This window comes from Scyliorhinus canicula, chromosome 31 (assembly GCF_902713615.1).
Source record: "Scyliorhinus canicula chromosome 31, sScyCan1.1, whole genome shotgun sequence".
Lineage (NCBI taxonomy): Eukaryota > Metazoa > Chordata > Chondrichthyes > Carcharhiniformes > Scyliorhinidae > Scyliorhinus > Scyliorhinus canicula.
In genome coordinates this window covers 3,279,670-3,299,683 of record NC_052176.1, presented here as the reverse complement: position 1 = coordinate 3,299,683, position 20,014 = coordinate 3,279,670, and the positions used below count along the sequence as shown (strand labels likewise).

At 41.7% G+C, this 20,014-nt stretch overlaps 1 protein-coding gene across 1 annotated transcript in view; it reads left to right on the top strand.

Moving 5' to 3' along the window:
- Positions 1 to 334: 334 nt before the first annotated feature.
- LOC119958943 (breast cancer metastasis-suppressor 1 homolog) overlaps positions 335 to 20,014 on the top strand; it is a 32,683-nt gene continuing 13,003 nt past the window's right edge. Inside the window, exons 1-7 of the mRNA XM_038787468.1 lie at positions 335 to 561; positions 13,561 to 13,706; positions 14,483 to 14,573; positions 15,035 to 15,162; positions 16,008 to 16,087; positions 16,694 to 16,790; positions 17,628 to 17,720. Of these exons, the coding sequence (XP_038643396.1) occupies positions 13,565 to 13,706; positions 14,483 to 14,573; positions 15,035 to 15,162; positions 16,008 to 16,087; positions 16,694 to 16,790; positions 17,628 to 17,720 (631 nt within the window). The 5' untranslated portion in view covers positions 335 to 561; positions 13,561 to 13,564. The remainder of the gene's footprint in view (positions 562 to 13,560; positions 13,707 to 14,482; positions 14,574 to 15,034; positions 15,163 to 16,007; positions 16,088 to 16,693; positions 16,791 to 17,627; positions 17,721 to 20,014) is intronic.

Genomic DNA, 20,014 nt, shown 5'->3' with positions numbered 1-20,014 from the left:
AGCCTGACGGAGCGAGCGCGCCTCCTCAATGCCCCGGCGCAGACTCAGTGCCGCCCCGCGCAGACTCAGTGCCGCGCCCCAGAGCAGACTCAGAGCGCCCCCGCGCGCCGCCGCGCAGTTTAACTGCCCCGCCCCCCCACACCGACGCAACAACAGAGCGCCGCCGCGCAGACTCAGTGCCGCCCCGCGCTCCCCGCCAGCCCCCAACGCAGGCAGAGTGCCCGGCCCCCCCCACCCCGGCGCAGACTCAGAGCGCCCCCGCGCGCCGTCGCGCAGACTCACTGTCGCCCCGCGCGCCCCGCCAGGCCCCCGCGCACACTCAGTGCGGCCCAACCCCGGAGCGCGCGCGCGGCGCCGACCGTTGCCCTCAGAGCGAGGCGGGCCCGGCAGTTTGCGTTCAAATTTCAAACGGCAAACAGGCCGCAAAACGCACCCAAAACTATATGTACACACATTTGCACATTAATAAAAACACATTGACTTCCACTTCAAACCACCGACTCCCCACAGTCGCGCCACTGGCTCAGAAACTGGAGCCTCTGAGGAGCCGGGCCCGGAGCGGTGAGTTTCCCCAACCTTTAACTGCCTCATTCCTCTATTAATCAGTGCGTCCTCTTAGATATATATCCGTGTATAATGTGTATCAGTGTCTGGGGTCACTTTTATACATGTGTATAATGTGTATCAGTGTCTGGGGTCACTTTTATACATGTGTATAATGTGTATCAGTGTCTGGGGTCACTTTTATACATGTGTATAATGTGTATCAGTGTCTGGGTTCACTTTTATACATGTGTATAATGTGTATCAGTGTCTGGGGTCACTTTTATACATGTGTATAATGTATATCAGTGTCTGGCTTCACTTTTATACATGTGTATAATGCATATCAGTGTCTGGGTTCACTTTTATACATGTGTATAATGTATATCAGTGTCTTGCTTCACTTTTATACATGTGTATAATGTATATCAGTGTCTGCGTTCACTTTTATACATGTGTATAATGTGTATCAGTGTTTGGGTTCACTTTTATACATGTGTGTAATGTGTATCAGTGTCTGGGTTCACTTTTATACATGTGTATAATGTGTATCAGTGTCTGGGTTCACTTTTATACATGTGTATAATGTATATCAGTGTCTGGGTTCACTTTTATACATGTGCATAATGTGTTTCAGTGTCTTGCTTCACTTTTATACATGTGTATAATGTATATCAGTGTCTGCGTTCACTTTTATACATGTGTATAATGTGTATCAGTGTCTGCGTTCACTTTTATACATGTGTATAATGTATATCAGTGTCTGGGTTCACTTTTGTACATGTGTATAATGTATATCAGTGTCTGGGTTCACTTTTATACATGTGTATAATGTGTTTCAGTGTCTGGGGTCACTTTTATACATGTGTATAATGTATATCAGTGTCTGGGTTCACTTTTATACATGTGTATAATGTATATCAGTGTCTGGGTTCACTTTTATACATGTGTATAATGCATATCAGTGTCTGGGTTCACTTTTATACATGTGTATAATGTATATCAGTGTCTGGGTTCACTTTTATACATGTGTATAATGTATATCAGTGTCTGGGTTCACTTTTATACATGTGTATAATGTATATCAGTGTCTGGGTTCACTTTTATACATGTGTATAATGTATATCAGTGTCTGGGTTCACTTTTGTACATGTGTATAATGTATATCAGTGTCTGGGTTCACTTTTATACATGTGTATAATGTATATCCGTGTCTGGGTTCACTTTTGTACATGTGTATAATGTATATCAGTGTCTGGCTTCACTTTTGTACATGTGTATAATGTATATCAGCGTCTGCGTTCACTTTTGTACATGTGTATAATGTATATCAGTGTCTGCGTTCACTTTTATACATGTGTATATTGTATATCAGTGTCTGCGTTCACGCTTATACATGTGTATAATGTATATCAGTGTCTGCGTTCACTTTTATACATGTGTATAATGTGTATCAGTGTCTGGGTTCACTTTTTACATGTATATAATGTATATCAGTGTCTGGATTCACTTTTATACATGAGTGTAATGTATATTGGATTGGATAGGATTGGATTTTTTTATTGTCACGTATACCGAGGTACAGTGAAAAGTATTTTTCTGCAAGCAGCTCAACAGATCAGTGTCTGGGTTCACTTTTATACATGTGTTTAATGTATATCAGTGTCTGGGTTCACTTTTATACATGTGTATAATGTGTATCAGTGTCTGGCTTCACTTTTATACATGTGTATAATGTGTATCAGTGTCTGGCTTCACTTTTATACATGTGTATAATGTATATCAGTGTCTGGGTTCACTTTTATACATGTGTATAATGTGTATCAGTGTCTGGGTTCACTTTTATACATGTGTATAATGTATATCAGTGTCTGGGTTCACTTTTATACATGTGTATAATGTGTATCAGTGTCTGGCTTCACTTTTATACATGTGTATAATGTATATCAGTGTCTGGGTTCACTTTTATACATGTGTATAATGTGTATCAGTGTCTGGGTTCACTTTTATACATGTGTATAATGCATATGTCTGGCTTCACTTTTATACATGTGTATAATGTATATCAGTGTCTGCGTTCACTTTTATACATGTGTATAATGTATATTGGATTGGATTGGATTTGTTTATTGTCACGTGTACCGAGGTACAGTGAAAAGTATTTTTCTGCAAGCAGCTCAACAGATCAGTGTCTGGGTTCACTTTTATACATGTGTATAATGTATATCAGTGTCTGGGTTCACTTTTATACATGTGCATAATGTGTTTCAGTGTCTTGCTTCACTTTTATACATGTGTATAATGTGTATCAGTGTCTGGGTTCACTTTTATACATGTGTATAATGTATATCAGTGTCTGGGTTCACTTTTATACATGTGTATAATGTATATCAGTGTCTGGGTTCACTTTTATACATGTGTATAATGCATATCAGTGTCTGGGTTCACTTTTATACATGTGTATCGGTGTCTGGGGTCACTTTTATACATGTGTATCAGTGTCTGGGGTCACTTTTATACATGTGTATCGGTGTCTGGGGTCACTTTTATACATGTGCATAATGTGTTTCAGTGTCTTGCTTCACTTTTATACATGTGTATAATGTATATCAGTGTCTGGGTTCACTTTTATACATGTGTTTCAGTGTCTGGGTTCACTTTTATACATGTGTATAATGCATATCAGTGTCTGGGTTCACTTTTATACATGTGTATCAGTGTCTGGGGTCACTTTTATACATGTGTATCAGTGTCTGGGTTCACTTTTATACATGTGTATAATGTATATCAGTGTCTGGCTTCACTTTTATACATGTGTATCAGTGTCTGGATTCACTTTTATACATGAGTGTAATGTATATTGGATTGGATAGGATTGGATTTTTTTATTGTCACGTATACCGAGGTACAGTGAAAAGTATTTTTCTGCAAGCAGCTCAACAGATCAGTGTCTGGGTTCACTTTTATACATGTGTTTAATGTATATCAGTGTCTGGGTTCACTTTTATACATGTGTATAATGTGTATCAGTGTCTGGCTTCACTTTTATACATGTGTATAATGTGTATCAGTGTCTGGGTTCACTTTTATACATGTGTATAATGTATATCAGTGGCGGTGTTCACTTTTATACATGTGTATAATGTGTATCAGTGTCTGGGTTCACTTTTATACGTATAATGTATATCAGTGTCTGGGGTCACTTTTATACATGTGTATAATGTATATCCGTGTCTGGGTTCACTTTTATACATGTGTATAATGTGTATCAGTGTCTGGGTTCACTTTTATACATGTGTATAATGTATATTGGATTGGATTGGATTTGTTTATTGTCACGTGTACCGAGGTACAGTGAAAAGTATTTTTCTGCAAGCAGCTCAACAGATCAGTGTCTGGGTTCACTTTTATACATGTGTATAATGTATATCAGTGTCTGGGTTCACTTTTATACATGTGCATAATGTGTTTCAGTGTCTTGCTTCACTTTTATACATGTGTATAATGTGTATCAGTGTCTGGGTTCACTTTTATACATGTGTATAATGTATATCAGTGTCTGGGTTCACTTTTATACATGTGTATAATGTATATCAGTGTCTGGGTTCACTTTTATACATGTGTATAATGCATATCAGTGTCTGGGTTCACTTTTATACATGTGTATCGGTGTCTGGGGTCACTTTTATACATGTGTATCAGTGTCTGGGGTCACTTTTATACACGTGTATCGGTGTCTGGGGTCACTTTTATACATGTGCATAATGTGTTTCAGTGTCTTGCTTCACTTTTATACATGTGTATAATGTATATCAGTGTCTGGGTTCACTTTTATACATGTGTTTCAGTGTCTGGGTTCACTTTTATACATGTGTATAATGCATATCAGTGTCTGGGTTCACTTTTATACATGTGTATCAGTGTCTGGGGTCACTTTTATACATGTGTATCAGTGTCTGGGTTCACTTTTATACATGTGTATAATGTATATCAGTGTCTGGCTTCACTTTTATACATGTGTATCAGTGTCTGGATTCACTTTTATACATGAGTGTAATGTATATTGGATTGGATAGGATTGGATTTTTTTATTGTCACGTATACCGAGGTACAGTGAAAAGTATTTTTCTGCAAGCAGCTCAACAGATCAGTGTCTGGGTTCACTTTTATACATGTGTTTAATGTATATCAGTGTCTGGGTTCACTTTTATACATGTGTATAATGTGTATCAGTGTCTGGCTTCACTTTTATACATGTGTATAATGTGTATCAGTGTCTGGGTTCACTTTTATACATGTGTATAATGTATATCAGTGGCGGTGTTCACTTTTATACATGTGTATAATGTGTATCAGTGTCTGGGTTCACTTTTATACGTATAATGTATATCAGTGTCTGGGGTCACTTTTATACATGTGTATAATGTATATCCGTGTCTGGGTTCACTTTTATACATGTGTATAATGTGTATCAGTGTCTGGGTTCACTTTTATACATGTGTATAATGTATATCAGTGTCTGGGTTCACTTTTATACATGTGTATAATGTATATCAGTGTCTGGGTTCACTTTTATACATGTGTGTAATGTATATCAGTGTCTGGCTTCACTTTTATACATGTGTATAATGTGTATCAGTGTCTGGCTTCACTTTTATACATGTGTATAATGTATATCAGTGTCTGGGTTCACTTTTATACATGTGTGTAATGTATATCAGTGTCTGGCTTCACTTTTATACATGTGTATAATGCATATGTCTGGCTTCACTTTTATACATGTGTATAATGTATATCAGTGTCTGCGTTCACTTTTATACATGTGTGTAATGTATATTGGATTGGATTGGATTTGTTTATTGTCACGTGTACCGAGGTACAGTGAAAAGTATTTTTCTGCAAGCAGCTCAACAGATCAGTGTCTGGGTTCACTTTTATACATGTGTATAATGTATATCAGTGTCTGGGTTCACTTTTATACATGTGTATAATGTATATCAGTGTCTGGGTTCACTTTTATACATGTGCATAATGTGTTTCAGTGTCTTGCTTCACTTTTATACATGTGTATAATGTATATCAGTGTCTGGGTTCACTTTTATACATGTGTATAATGCATATCAGTGTCTGGGTTCACTTTTATACATGTGTATCGGTGTCTGGGGTCACTTTTATACATGTGCATAATGTGTTTCAGTGTCTTGCTTCACTTTTATACATGTGTATAATGTATATCAGTGTCTGGGTTCACTTTTATACATGTGTATCAGTGTCTGGGTTCACTTTTATACATGTGTATAATGCATATCAGTGTCTGGGTTCACTTTTATACATGTGTATCAGTGTCTGGGGTCACTTTCATACGTGTGTATCAGTGTCTGGGTTCACTTTTATACATGTGTATAATGTCTGTCAGTGTCTGGCTTCACTTTTATACATGTGTATAATGTCTGTCAGTGTCTGGCTTCACTTTTATACATGTGTATAATGTGTATCAGTGTCTGGGTTCACTTTTATACATGTGTATAATGCATATCAGTGTCTGGGTTCACTTTTATACATGTGTATAATGTATATCAGTGTCTGGGTTCACTTTTGTACATGTGTATAATGTATGTCAGTGTCTGGGTTCACTTTTATACATGTGTATAATGTATATCAGTGTCTGGGTTCACTTTTGTACATGTGTATAATCTATATCAGTGTCTGGGTTCACTTTTATACATTTGTGTAATGTGTGTCAGTGTCTGGGTTCACTTTTATACATGTGTATAATGTGTATCAGTGTCTGGGTTCACTTTTATACATGTGCATAATGTGTTTCAGTGTCTTGCTTCACTTTTATACATGTGTATAATGTATATCAGTGTCTGGGTTCACTTTTATACATGTGTATCAGTGTCTGGGTTCACTTTTATACATGTGTATCGGTGTCTGGCTTCACTTTTATACATGTGTATAATGTGTTTCAGTGTCTGGGTTCACTTTTATACATGTGTATAATGTGTATCAGTGTCTGGGTTCACTTTTATACATGTGTATAATGTGTATCAGTGTCTGGGTTCACTTTTATACATGTGTATAATGTGTATCAGTGTCTGGGTTCATTTTTATACATGTGTGTAATGTATATCAGTGTCTGCCTTCGCTTTTATACATGTGTATAATGTGTATCAGTGTCTGCGTTCACTTTTATACATGTGTATAATTTATATCAGTGTCTGCGTTCATTTTATACATGTGTATAATGTATATCAGTGTCTGGGTTCACTTTTGTACATGTGTATAATGTATATCAGTGTCTGGGTTCACTTTTATACATGTGCATAATGTGTTTCAGTGTCTGGGGTCACTTTTATACATGTGTATAATGCATATCAGTGTCTGGGTTCACTTTTATACATGTGTATAATGTATATCAGTGTCTGGATTCACTTTTATACATGTGTATAATGTATATCAGTGTCTGGGTTCACTTTTATACATGTGTATAATGTATATCAGTGTCTGAGTTCACTTTGACCATGTGTATGTGTTTCAGTGTCTGGGTTCGCTTTTATACGTCTGTGTAATGTGTATCAGTGTCTGGGTTCACTTTTATACATGTGTATAATGTATATCAGTGTCTGGGTTCACTTTTATACATGTGTATAATGTATATCAGTGTCTGGGGTCACTTTTATACATGTGTATAATGTATATCAGTGTCTGGGTTCACTTTTATACATGTGTATAATGTATATCAGTGTCTGGGTTCACTTTTATACATGTGTATAATGTATATCAGTGTCTGGGTTCACTTTTATACATGTGTATAATGTATATCAGTGTCTGGGTTCACTTTTCTACATGTGTATAATGTATATCAGTGTCTGGGTTCACTTTTATACATGTGTATCAGTGTCTGGGGTCACTTTTATACATGTGTATATTGTATATCAGTGTCTGGCTTCACTTTTATACATGTGTATCATGTCTATCAGTGTCTGGGGTCACTTTAATACATGTGTATAATGTATATCAGTGATTGGGTTCACTTTTATACATGTGTATAATGTATATCAGTGTCTGGGTTCACTTTTATACATGTGTATAATGTGTATCAGTGTCTGGGTTCACTTTTATACATGTGTATAATGTGTATCAGTGTCTGGGTTCACTTTTATACATGTGTGTAATGTATATCAGTGTCTGGCTTCGCTTTTATACATGTGTATAATGTGTATCAGTGTCTGCGTTCACTTTTATACATGTGTATAATTTATATCAGTGTCTGCGTTCACTTTTATACATGTGTATAATGTATATCAGTGTCTGGGTTCACTTTTATACATGTGTATAATGTATATCAGTGTCTGGGTTCACTTTTATACATGTGTATAATGTATATCAGTGTCTGGGGTCAGTTTTATACATGTGCATAATGTGTTTCAGTGTCTAGGGTCACTTTTATACATGTGTATAATGTATATCAGTGTCTGGGTTCACTTTTATACATGTGTATAATGTATATCAGTGTCTGGGTTCACTTTTATACATGTGTATAATGTATATCAGTGTCTGGGTTCACTTTTAAAAATGTGTATAATATGTATCAGTGTCTGGGTTCGCTTTTATACGTCTGTGTAATGTGTATCAGTGTCTTGCTTCACTTTTATACATGTGTATAATGTATATCAGTGTCTGGGTTCACTTTTATACATGTGTGTAATGTGTATCAGTGTCTGGGTTCACTTTTCTACATGTGTATAATGTATATCAGTGTCTGGGTTCACTTTTATACATGTGTATTAGTGTCTGGGGTCACTTTTATACATGTGTATAGTGCATATCAGTGTCTGGCTTCACTTTTATACATGTGTATAATGTGTTTCAGTGTCTGGGTTCACTTTTATACATGTGTATAATGTATATCAGTGTCTGGCTTCACTTTTATACATGTGTATAATATATATCAGTGTCTGGGTTCACTTTTATACATGTGCATAATGTGTATCAGTGTCTGAGTTCACTTTGACCATGTGTATGTGTTTCAGTGTTTGGGTTCACTTTTATACATGTGTATAATTCATATCAGTGTCTGGGTTCACTTTTATACATGTGTATCAGTGTCTGGGTTCACTTTTATACATGTGTATAATGTGTGTCAGTGTTTGGGTTCACTTTTATACATGTGTATAATGTGTATCAGTGTCTGGATTCACTTTTATACATGTGTATAATGTGTATCAGTGTCTGGGTTCACTTTTATACATGTGTATAATGTATATCAGTGTCTGGATTCACTTTTATACATGTGTGTAATGTGTATCAGTGTCTGGGTTCACTTTTATACATGTGTATAATGTGTATCAGTGTCTTGCTTCACTTTTATACATGTGTATAATGTGTATCAGTGTTTGGGTTCACTTTTATACATGTGTATAATGTGTATCAGTGTCTGGATTCACTTTTATACATGTGTATAATGTGTATCAGTGTCTGGATTCACTTTTATACATGTGTATAATGTGTATCAGTGTCTGGATTCACTTTTATACATGTGTGTAATGTGTATCAGTGTCTGGATTCACTTTTATACATGTGTATAATGTATATCAGTGTCTGGCTTCACTTTTATACATGTGTATCAGTGTCTGGGTTCACTTTTATACATGTGTATAATGTGTATCAGTGTATGGATTCACTTTTATACATGTGTATAATGTGTATCAGTGTCTGGATTCACTTTTATACATGTGTATAATGTATATCAGTGTCTGGCTTCACTTTTATACATGTGTATAATGTGTATCAGTGTCTGGGTTCACCTTTATACATGTGTATAATGTGTATCAGTGTCTGGGTTCACCTTTATACATGGGTATAATGTATATCAGTGTCTGGGTTCACTTTTATACATGTGTATAATGTATATCAGTGTCTGGGTTCACTTTTATACATGTGTATAATGTATATCAGTGTCTGGGGTCAGTTTTATACATGTGCATAATGTGTTTCAGTGTCTAGGGTCACTTTTATACATGTGTATAATGTATATCAGTGTCTGGGTTCACTTTTATACATGTGTATAATGTATATCAGTGTTTGGGTTCACTTTTATACATGTGTATAATGTATATCAGTGTCTGGGTTCACTTTTATACATGTGTATAATGTATATCAGTGTCTGGGGTCAGTTTTATACATGTGCATAATGTGTTTCAGTGTCTAGGGTCACTTTTATACATGTGCATAATGTGTTTCAGTGTCTGGGGTCACTTTTATACATGTGTATAATGTATATCAGTGTTTGGGTTCACTTTTATACATGTGTATAATGTATATCAGTGTCTGGGTTCGCTTTTATACATGTGTATAATATGTATCAGTGTCTGCGTTCACTTTTATACATATGTGTAATGTGTATCAGTGTCTGGGTTCGCTTTTATACGTCTGTGTAATGTGTATCAGTGTCTTGCTTCACTTTTATACATGTGTATAATGCATATCAGTGTCTGGGTTCACTTTTATACATGTGTATAATGTATATCAGTGTCTGGGTTCACTTTTATACATGTGTATAATGTATATGAGTGTCTGCATTCCTTTTATACATGTGTGTAATGTGTATCAGTGTCTGGGTTCACTTTTCTACATGTGTATAATGTATATCAGTGTCTGGGTTCACTTTTATACATGTGTATTAGTGTCTGGGGTCACTTTTATACATGTGTATAGTGCATATCAGTGTCTGGCTTCACTTTTATACATGTGTATAATGTGTTTCAGTGTCTGGGTTCACTTTTATACATGTGTATAATGTATATCAGTGTCTGGCTTCACTTTTATACATGTGTATAATGTATATCAGTGTCTGGGTTCACTTTTATACATGTGTATAATGTGTATCAGTGTCTGGGTTCACCTTTATACATGTGTATAATGTATATCAGTGTCTGGGTTCACCTTTATACATGTGTATAATGTGTATCAGTGTCTGGGTTCACTTTTATACATGTGTATAATGTGTATCAGTGTCTGGGTTCACCTTTATACATGTGTATAATGTGTATCAGTGTCTGGGTTCACCTTTATACATGTGTATAATGTATATCAGTGTCTGGGTTCACTTTGACCATGTGTATGTGTTTCAGTGTTTGGGTTCACTTTTATACATGTGTATAATTCATATCAGTGTCTGGGTTCACTTTTATACATGTGTATCAGTGTCTGGGTTCACTTTTATACATGTGTATAATGTGTATCAGTGTTTGGGTTCACTTTTATACATGTGCATAATGTGTATCAGTGTTTGGGTTCACTTTTATACATGTGTATAATGTGTATCAGTGTCTGGATTCACTTTTATACATGTGTATCAGTGTCTGGGTTCACTTTTATACATGTGTATAATGTGTATCAGTGTCTGGGTTCACTTTTATACATGTGTATAATGTGTATCAGTGTTTGGGTTCACTTTTATACATGTGTATAATGTGTATCAGTGTCTGGATTCACTTTTATACATGTGTATAATGTGTATCAGTGTATGGATTCACTTTTATACATGTGTATAATGTGTATCAGTGTCTGGATTCACTTTTATACATGTGTATAATGTGTATCAGTGTTTGGGTTCACTTTTATACATGTGTATAATGTGTATCAGTGTCTGGATTCACTTTTATACATGTGTATAATGTGTATCAGTGTATGGATTCACTTTTATACATGTGTATAATGTGTATCAGTGTCTGGATTCACTTTTATACATGTGTATAATGTATATCAGTGTCTGGGGTCACTTTTATACATGTGTATAATGTATATCAGTGTCTGGCTTCACTTTTATACATGTGTATAATGTATATCCGTGTCTGGGGTCACTTTTATACATGTGTATAATGTGTATCAGTGTCTGGGTTCACCTTTATACATGTGTATAATGTATATCAGTGTCTGGCTTCACTTTTATACATGTATATAATGTATATCAGTGTCTGAGTTCACTTTTATACATGTGTATAATGCATATCAGTGTCTGGGTTCACTTTTATACATGTGTATCATGTATGTCAGTGTCTGGCTTCACTTTTATACATGTATATAATGTATATCAGTGTCTGGCTTCACTTTTATACATGTGTATAATGTACATCAGTGTCTGGGTTCACTTTTATACATGTGTATAATGCATATCAGTGTCTGGGTTCACTTTTATACATGTATATAATGTATGTCAGTGTCTGGCTTCACTTTTATACATGTGCATCATGTACATCAGTGTCTGGGTTCACTTTTATACATGTGTATAATGTATATCAGTGTCTGGGTTCACTTTTGTACATGTGTATAATGTGTATCAGTGTCTGGGTTCACTTTTCTTCATGTGTACTCGTCACTGTAACACTGGGGTACAGTACTGGTCGGATGGGTCTGTCACTGTATAACACTACAGTACAGTGCTGGTGGGGACGGATCTGTCACTGTGTACCACTGGGGTACAGTACTGGTGGGGACAGGGCTGTCAGTGTTTAAGACTGGGGTACAGTACTGGTGGGGACAGGTCCGTCACTGTATAACACTGGGGTACAGTACTGGTGGGGATGGGTCTGTTAGTGTGTAACACTAGGGTACAGTACTGGTGGGACAGGTCCGTCACTGTATAACACTGGGGTACAGTACTGGTGGGAACGGGTCTGTCAGTGTGTAACACGGGGGTACAGTACTGGTGGTGAAAGGTCTGTCACTGTGTAACACTGGGGTACAGTACTGGTGGGGATGGGTCTGTCACTGTATAACATTAGGGTACAGTACTGGTGGGGACTGGTCTGTCGCTGTATAATACTGGGGTACAGTACTGGTGGGGACGGGTCTGTCAATGTATAACATTAGGGTACAGTACTGGTGGGGACGGGTCTGTCACTGTACATCACGGGTACAGTACTGGTGGGGAAGGGTCTGTCACTGTATATCACTGGAGTACAGTACTGGCGGGGACGGGTCTGTCACTGTATAACACTGGGGTACAGTAGTGGTGGGGACGGGTCTGTCACTGTATAACACTGGGGTGCAGCACTGGTGGGGACGGGTCTGTCACTGTATAACACTGGGGTACAGTACTGGTGGGGACGGGTCTGTCACTGTATAACATTGGGGTACAGTACTGGGGGGGACGGGTCTGTCACTGTATAACACTGGGGTACAGTACTGGTGGGGACGGGTCTGTCACTGTACATCACGGGTACAGTACTGGTGGGGAAGGGTCTGTCACTGTATATCACTGGAGTACAGTTTTGGTGGGGACGGGTCTGTCACTGTATAACACTGGGGTACAGTACTGGTGGGGACGGGTCTGTCACTGTATAACACTGGGGTACAGCACTGGTGGGGACGGGTCTGTCACTGTATAACACTGGGGTACAGTACTGGTGGGGACGGGTCTGTCACTGTATAACACTGGTGTACAATACTGGTGGGGACTGGTCTGTCACTGTATAACACTGGGGTACAGCACTGGTGAGGACGGGTCTGTCACTGTATAACACTGGGGTACAGCACTGGTGGGGACGGGTCTGTCACTGTATAACACTGGTGTACAGTACTGGTGGGGACGGGTCTGTCACTGTATAACACTGGGGTACAGTACTGGTGGGGATGGGTCTGTCACTGTATAACACTGGGGTACAGTACTGGTGGGGACGGGTCTGTCACTGTATAACACTGGGGTACAGCACTGGTGAGGACGGGTCTGTCACTGTATAACACTGGGGTACAGCACTGGTGGGGACGGGTCTGTCACTGTATAACACTGGGGTACAGTACTGGTGGGGACGGGTCTGTCACTGTATAACACTGGGGTACAGTACTGGTGGCGACAGTTATATCACTGAATAACTCTGGGGTACAGTAGTGCTGAGACCTTCTGCAGTTATTAATGACTGGAATAAGCAACTTCAGTATCCACTGCTGTGACACAAATGTGCTGATTGTGATTTTCTGGCCTTTTGATGTTCATTGTGTTTTATTTTGAAGGACAATGCCTGGGCAGAAAGACAAAGAAAAGGACGAGGAGAAGGCTGATGATGAAATGGAGCAGGATTCTCCAGAGAATGAGGACACCTCCGACGAGGAGAGTGGCAGCACCTCTGCATCCGAGGAGGAGGGCGAAGACAGCTCAGGTCAGCAAAGAAGTGTCTTTGAGGGAGCCTGCCTGAAATTGTAGCTCAGAATTGTAAATTAACGAAACTACTGGAACTTGCAGTTGGCCATGTTCTGCAGTTAATTTAATCACGGTGGTGGTAGATTTGAATTCCAAAGAACTCGAGGCAATAATGAGGCAGTTCAGAGTAAGAAGGGAGCTGGTCAGGGTGCAGAGGAAGTATTTAACTCAAAGGGGTGATGGACCATCCGCAGAGGATATGGAAGTGGACAGTTTAACCAGGGTTAAGGGACACCCGGATGAGGCAGCACCTTCCCTGCTGATGCAATTTTGTGCCAGCTTCTGTCATAGTCAGGACGTTGTATGTTTTGTGCTTCACTGGGGTGTACTGATGGTGACGTGAGACTTTAGGCCAAAACCCCGCTTCCCTGATGTTAAAGGACAGGGCGTTCTCCCCGGTGCATCATTCAACTCCACTTGAAACCGAATCCCTGCTGTTTCTCGATGTGTACACAACGGCCACTACCGTACTTATTAATTTGCTGAAAGACTTTGAGAGATTGAGACGCTATATAAATACACGAGGGAGAAAGGCAGAGCAACAAGGCGAGATGAAGTGAGATGATAGAGGCTCGGATGCAGCACAAACATTGATATTGCTCGGTGGGATTGTGTGGCCTGTTTCTCTGCTGTAAATTCTGTGCGTGTCTGGGAGGGTGATAAATCGGCCGAGTATGGGACTTTTATTCGGAATCACTCGGGTCGATTTGATCTTGGGCACCTTTCATTTTCCAGAGATGGATGATGAGGATTGCGAGCGACGTCGCACCGAGTGCTTGGATGAAATGTCGGACCTGGAGAAGCAGTTCACGGACCTGAAAGAACAGTACGCCGCTTAGTTTCTTTTGAATATGTCACTGCTGATTTTCTCCTCTCCCACTGCTTCCCACTGAGCACGTGCTCCACGACACTCTCTGCCTCATCGCCCAAGGGACTATTCCTGACTTGCAAGGCTAGGGTGTGTAAAGAAGTCACTGGATCGTGTTTTTAAGAGCGGAAACTCCCTTTAGATATTGGGTGCGGACGGGATCAGACTGGGCTGCGATGCTGCACACAGTTGCAGAGCCAGCCAGCACTAACTATCTAGGTACCCACGCGCAGAGTGGCCGCCTGGCTGAGGTACTGGAGGGTAGAGCCCGCGCCTCGTCGAAAGTCAGCATCTTTCGGAAAGGAGGGCGCAAACCAGCAAAGAAATACTTGCTGCAATTTGAAAAGTTGCTCAGTAAAAGTCGGGCGGAGAGAGTAAAATGGGAATGGAGGGTAAAATCAGCAACTTCTCTTTTACAGACTGTACCAAGAGAGATTGAGTCAGGTTGAAGCCAAACTGGACGAGGTGATCGCAGGGAAGGCAACTGAGTACTTGGAGCCCCTGGCTGTCCTACAGAAGAACATGAAAATCAGAACTGAGGTAGCAGGTAATGGTCACTATCAATGGGGTAATTTGATACCCACAAGCTGGTGGACACGAGGGACAGTTTTGTGCGCTGCTCCTGTCGGGATAGGGAGAGCTATTTTAGGTCGAGGTACTGTTGAGGAATAATTTATTTTAATATGTGTACAAGGTGGGGACAGTTTGCGAAAGGGATCCTATTGAGATGCTGCATAAAACCACCTAGTGGCCAGAGCTTGACTTCATCGTGACAGCTGACATGACAAAATTAAATAGTCAACGTTGGCACGCACCTGTGACCAAAAGTCACGACAACAGGAAATGCGGCACAGTGGTTAGCACTGCTGCCCCACGGCACTGAAGATCCGGGTTCGATCCCGGCCCCGGGTCACTCCCAATGGAATTTGCACATTTTCCCCGTGTCTGCGTGGGCCTCGGGAGATCAGCAAGAAATAATAGTGAACATTCATCATCAGGAATGTGCAACTGGTTCCTACGAACTCTAGCAAGATTCGGCTCCTTCGTAGGGAAAGGGGAAGTGAAAAATAAAGCCCGGTATCTAGTCCGCCTTGGGTTTTGCAAATGTCACACTGTGGTTTTCACCGTGCCCTGCATTCCACCGTTCCTCTGCTCTGCCCCAATCATCACGGCTTCTGAAGGTGGAGGACACGGTGAGCTGGAAGGTTGACACCCAGTGGTGAAGTTCCTTGCCTTGGAGGGAGGGCAAGTGAAGGCTGTACTGGTGGGCAGCGATAGATAGATGGCGAGTGACGCGGTTGCCTTTGGGGGAGGCCGACTTGGGGTGAATGTGCAGGCTAAGATTACTACACATTGAAGAGATGAATCTTGTCCTAATTCTGCATCTGACAGGAGTATATAAAGATCTGTGTTTGGAAGTAATCCGAAACAGGTACGAGTGTGAACTGCAGGGAGCTCGGCAACATCTGGAGGTAAGGGCAGGCGGGAAAGTGGGACAACACACCACCTATCCCCTTCCATTTCGTTCGAATTTTTGCTTTGTTTTATTGTGCTAACGAGAATAGTATGCCAAATTAAATCGAAACCCAAAACACAGCTGACAGTTGCTGGTTTCCAACCTTCCCATTCCCATTGGAAAACAGGTCCACAAGTGCTGCCTGCTACCTGGCGCATCAACAATTTGCACTTCTGATTTCTGTCCCGTTTACCATCATAAAAACAGTGCTTCGGAGAGGCCACACTGATGAGGGATGGGTCACGATGTTCGAAAAGGGGCGTGGAGAAAGGACAGGCCCAGAAAAGATTCCGCAGCCCCATCAGAACCCAAAAGCGAAGAACCCATCAATCAACCCCTCCAAGGCAACGCCGCACACTTTCCTACATCCATTGCACACACTCCATGCAACGTGCTGTGTTATTCTCTTGGTATTTAGAGTTGTGTTTGAAAAGGCCCGTTGATTTGAGGCTATAAAGTAAAATTACTCTCAACCGGCACATTCGGAGGGTGTTTGCCGGCGGACTGCTTCTTAAAAGGCTCCCCTTTCCATGCTTTTTCTTTTATGTTGCTGTGGGTTCAGAGTGAGAAGCTGCTGCTGTTGGATAACATGCGGAATGAGCTGTTGGTGCGAATTCAGCGATTGGAAGAGGACAAGCAGAGCACAGACATCACCTCTGGTAAGTGTTCAGCGGCCCGTTTGTTTCCTATTCGGCGCACCGTAAGGTGCTGTCCATCGCTGGGGTACGGAACCCACGTTTACTGAGCACCATGCCCGAGTGTGCAGCAGAGAAAGGCAGCGGGGGCTTGAAACACCCCCCCCCCCCCCCCCCACCGTCCCCCTTCTCCGAGGCTGATTTCTGGGAACGTTTGGGAAACCATCATCAGCGCGGTAGCATGGTGGTTAGCATAAATGCTTCACAGCTCCAGGGTCCCAGGTTCGATTCCCGGCTGGGTCACTGTCTGTGCGGAGTCTGCACGTCCTTCCCGTGTGTGCGTGGGTTTCCTCCGGGTGCTCCGGTTTCCTCCCACAGTCCAAAGATGTGCGGGTTAGGTGGATTGGCCATGCTAAATTGCCCGTAGTGTCCTAAAAAGTAAGGTTAAGGGGGGGGTTGTTGGGTTACGGGTATAGGGTGGATACGTGGGTTTGAGTAGGGTGATCATGGCTCGGCACAACATCGAGGGCCGAAGGGCCTGTTCTGTGCTGTACTGTTCTATGTTCTATCACTTTCACTTCAGCCTTCAAAGACGTGAATTGGAGTCGCACGTGACTGGAAGGGGTGATTCTGAGTCAATCACTTCAGGTTGAACTACAACTGCGGGGCAGAGATTGAGGCGCAGACTGGGGGAAAGGACACAGCATTTGACACGTCATGATTGGGGGCTCTGGAGACATTCGAGGGGCATTCACGTGGTGGGAAGGCTGTGGGCGAATGGGCCGAATGGCCTCCTTCGTTAGCACCGAGCTGGTTCTGATCATTGTCTTAAAGTTAACAATCTTCCTTTTTTTGTGTCAGAATGGTGGAATGAGGAGGTCCGAGGGAAACGGAACAAGAAGAAGTGCGACACCTTTAAACCAGAGAAGAAGAAAAAGGCGGCAACTGTGTCTGATATCCTTCTACGCCACCGGTGTTCGTTCCCCTCTATTTGTTAAAACACTATGATGCACGCGGGTCAGGCCATTGTGTGAAGCTCCACGGCTGCTGGTGTGCATGGTTAGCGGTTCAGGATTATCTTACATTGATTATCCCCATTGTGACCCACTCTCCAAGTGGCACTTGCCACCACAAGGAATGGTTGAGGCAGTTAGCATCGATGCCTTCTGAAGGGTAGCTGAATAAACACGTGAGGGAGACGCGACTAGAAGCCCAGGCAGAGGGGATGTGATGAAGTCGGGTGGGAGAAGGTTTGTGTGGAGCTTTGTTCCTGTGTGTGAGACAAGAGTACAGTGGGTCCCGAATGGTCTGTATCTGTACTGTATGTTCAGTGTAATGTATGCCTGTACACTCCTATCTCACAGCATTGCCCCATTGTCCCAGACTTTGAAAATTCCTATATTCTCTCTTTCTTGCTGTCTTCTCTTCACCCGTTTCTCTCTCATTTGATTCTGAACCGCAGGAGTAGGCCACTCAGCCCGTCGAACCTGCTGCACCATTCAATATGATCATGGCTGATCCTCCACTTCAGGGCCTTTTTTTCCCAATGCTATCCCTTTATGTCACTGGTATTTAGAAATCTGTCAGTCTCTGCTATAAACAGACTCCGTGACAGAGCTACCCCCCTGGGATAGAGAATTTCAAACCTTTGATAAATCATTCCCCAACCAGGGGAAATGTCTTACCCTGCATTTACCCTGTATATCCATTTACGTATTTCATCGGATTCAACAAGATCAACTCTCATTCTTTGAAACTCTAGAGCAGTGTTTTTTCAAACTTTTTTTACGGGGACCCATTTTTTACCAACCCGGCTGACCTTCGCGACCCACGCCGGCCGATCTGCGTGACCCACCATTTCCTCTTACCTTGTTTGTTGCTGACAAAAATGGAGGAAATAGCTTTGGGTCCCTTTGCCCCCCCCCCCCCCCCCTCCCCCCCCCCCCCCCCCCCCCAACTTGATTTTTAAAAAAAGCCTGCGACCATATTAAAAAAAAAAAATTTAGCCGCACCGCGCATGCGTGCCCAATCATTGATGCGCATTTGCGCATGCACACCGATGATCAGGCATGTATGCGCAGTGCGGCCGAATTTTTAAAAATCTGTTCCTGGCCATTTTGAAGGCTGCTCGCAGCCGGCATTATTAAAAGCCGGTTTGTTGCGAGCGGATTTGTGCGATCGGGAGCGCCGCGACAGACGGCTCCGACACCCGCCCGCGACCCACCCGCGGGTCACGCCCCCGGGTTTGACAATGCCTGCTCCAGAGAACAGGCCCAGTTTCCCCAGTCTCTCTTCATAGGACAGTCTCGCCATCCCGGAACGAGTCTGTCGAACCTTCGTTGCACTCCCTCGTTGGCAACAATATTCTTCCCAGGGTAAAGGGACCAAAACTGCTCACGGCTCTCCCGATGCGGTCTGACCAAAATTCTATATAATTGAAACAAGACTTTGCTACTCCTGTACTCAAATCCTCTTGCGATAAAGGCTAACCTATCGTTAGCTTTCCTAATTGCTTGCTGCGCCCGGATGTCATCTTTCAGTGACTTATTGACGAGGACAGTCAGGTCCCTTTGTACATTTACACTTGCTAATCTCTTACCGTTTAAAAACAATACTCTGCAAACCTGTTCCTCCTGCCAAAGTGGATAACCTCATTGTTTTACACTGAGGGCTTAAGTGGGTCGGTGCAGACTCGATGGGCCGAATGGCCTCCTTCTGCACTGCACTCCACCCCGGACAGGCGCCGGAATGTGGCGACTAGGGGCTTTTCACAGTAACTTCATTGAAGCCTACTCGTGACAATAAGCGATTTTCATGTTCTGTGTTCTATATTCTGTCTCCATTTCTCAACCTTTTAACCATTTTCAATCCCCTCAAGTTTCTTTCCCAGCAGCTCCATAATACTGACCCCTTTCCGCTGCGTCTCTACGCTCTCTTCTCCGTTAATTGTGTAAAGTGGTTGACTCAACACTTCTTGTCCCCTCTGGTCACCCTCCTTAGTGAGTACTCAGCAGGCTGTAACGTATGTTGAACAGGGATTGCATTCAAGTTTAGTGCCTGCTTCAAATTATACAGAGGTTGCAGTCTATTCCCCCCCGGGAGGGAGGCACAGTCCCACCTGGATAATGGGAACAGACCAGTCTCTGGGTCGCATGTCGCACCAAGGACTAGGACACTTCACCATGATTAAAAACTGACAGTCCAATGTATTCTGGCGCCGTAGATGTCAGCCATGACTCGGTGGTAGC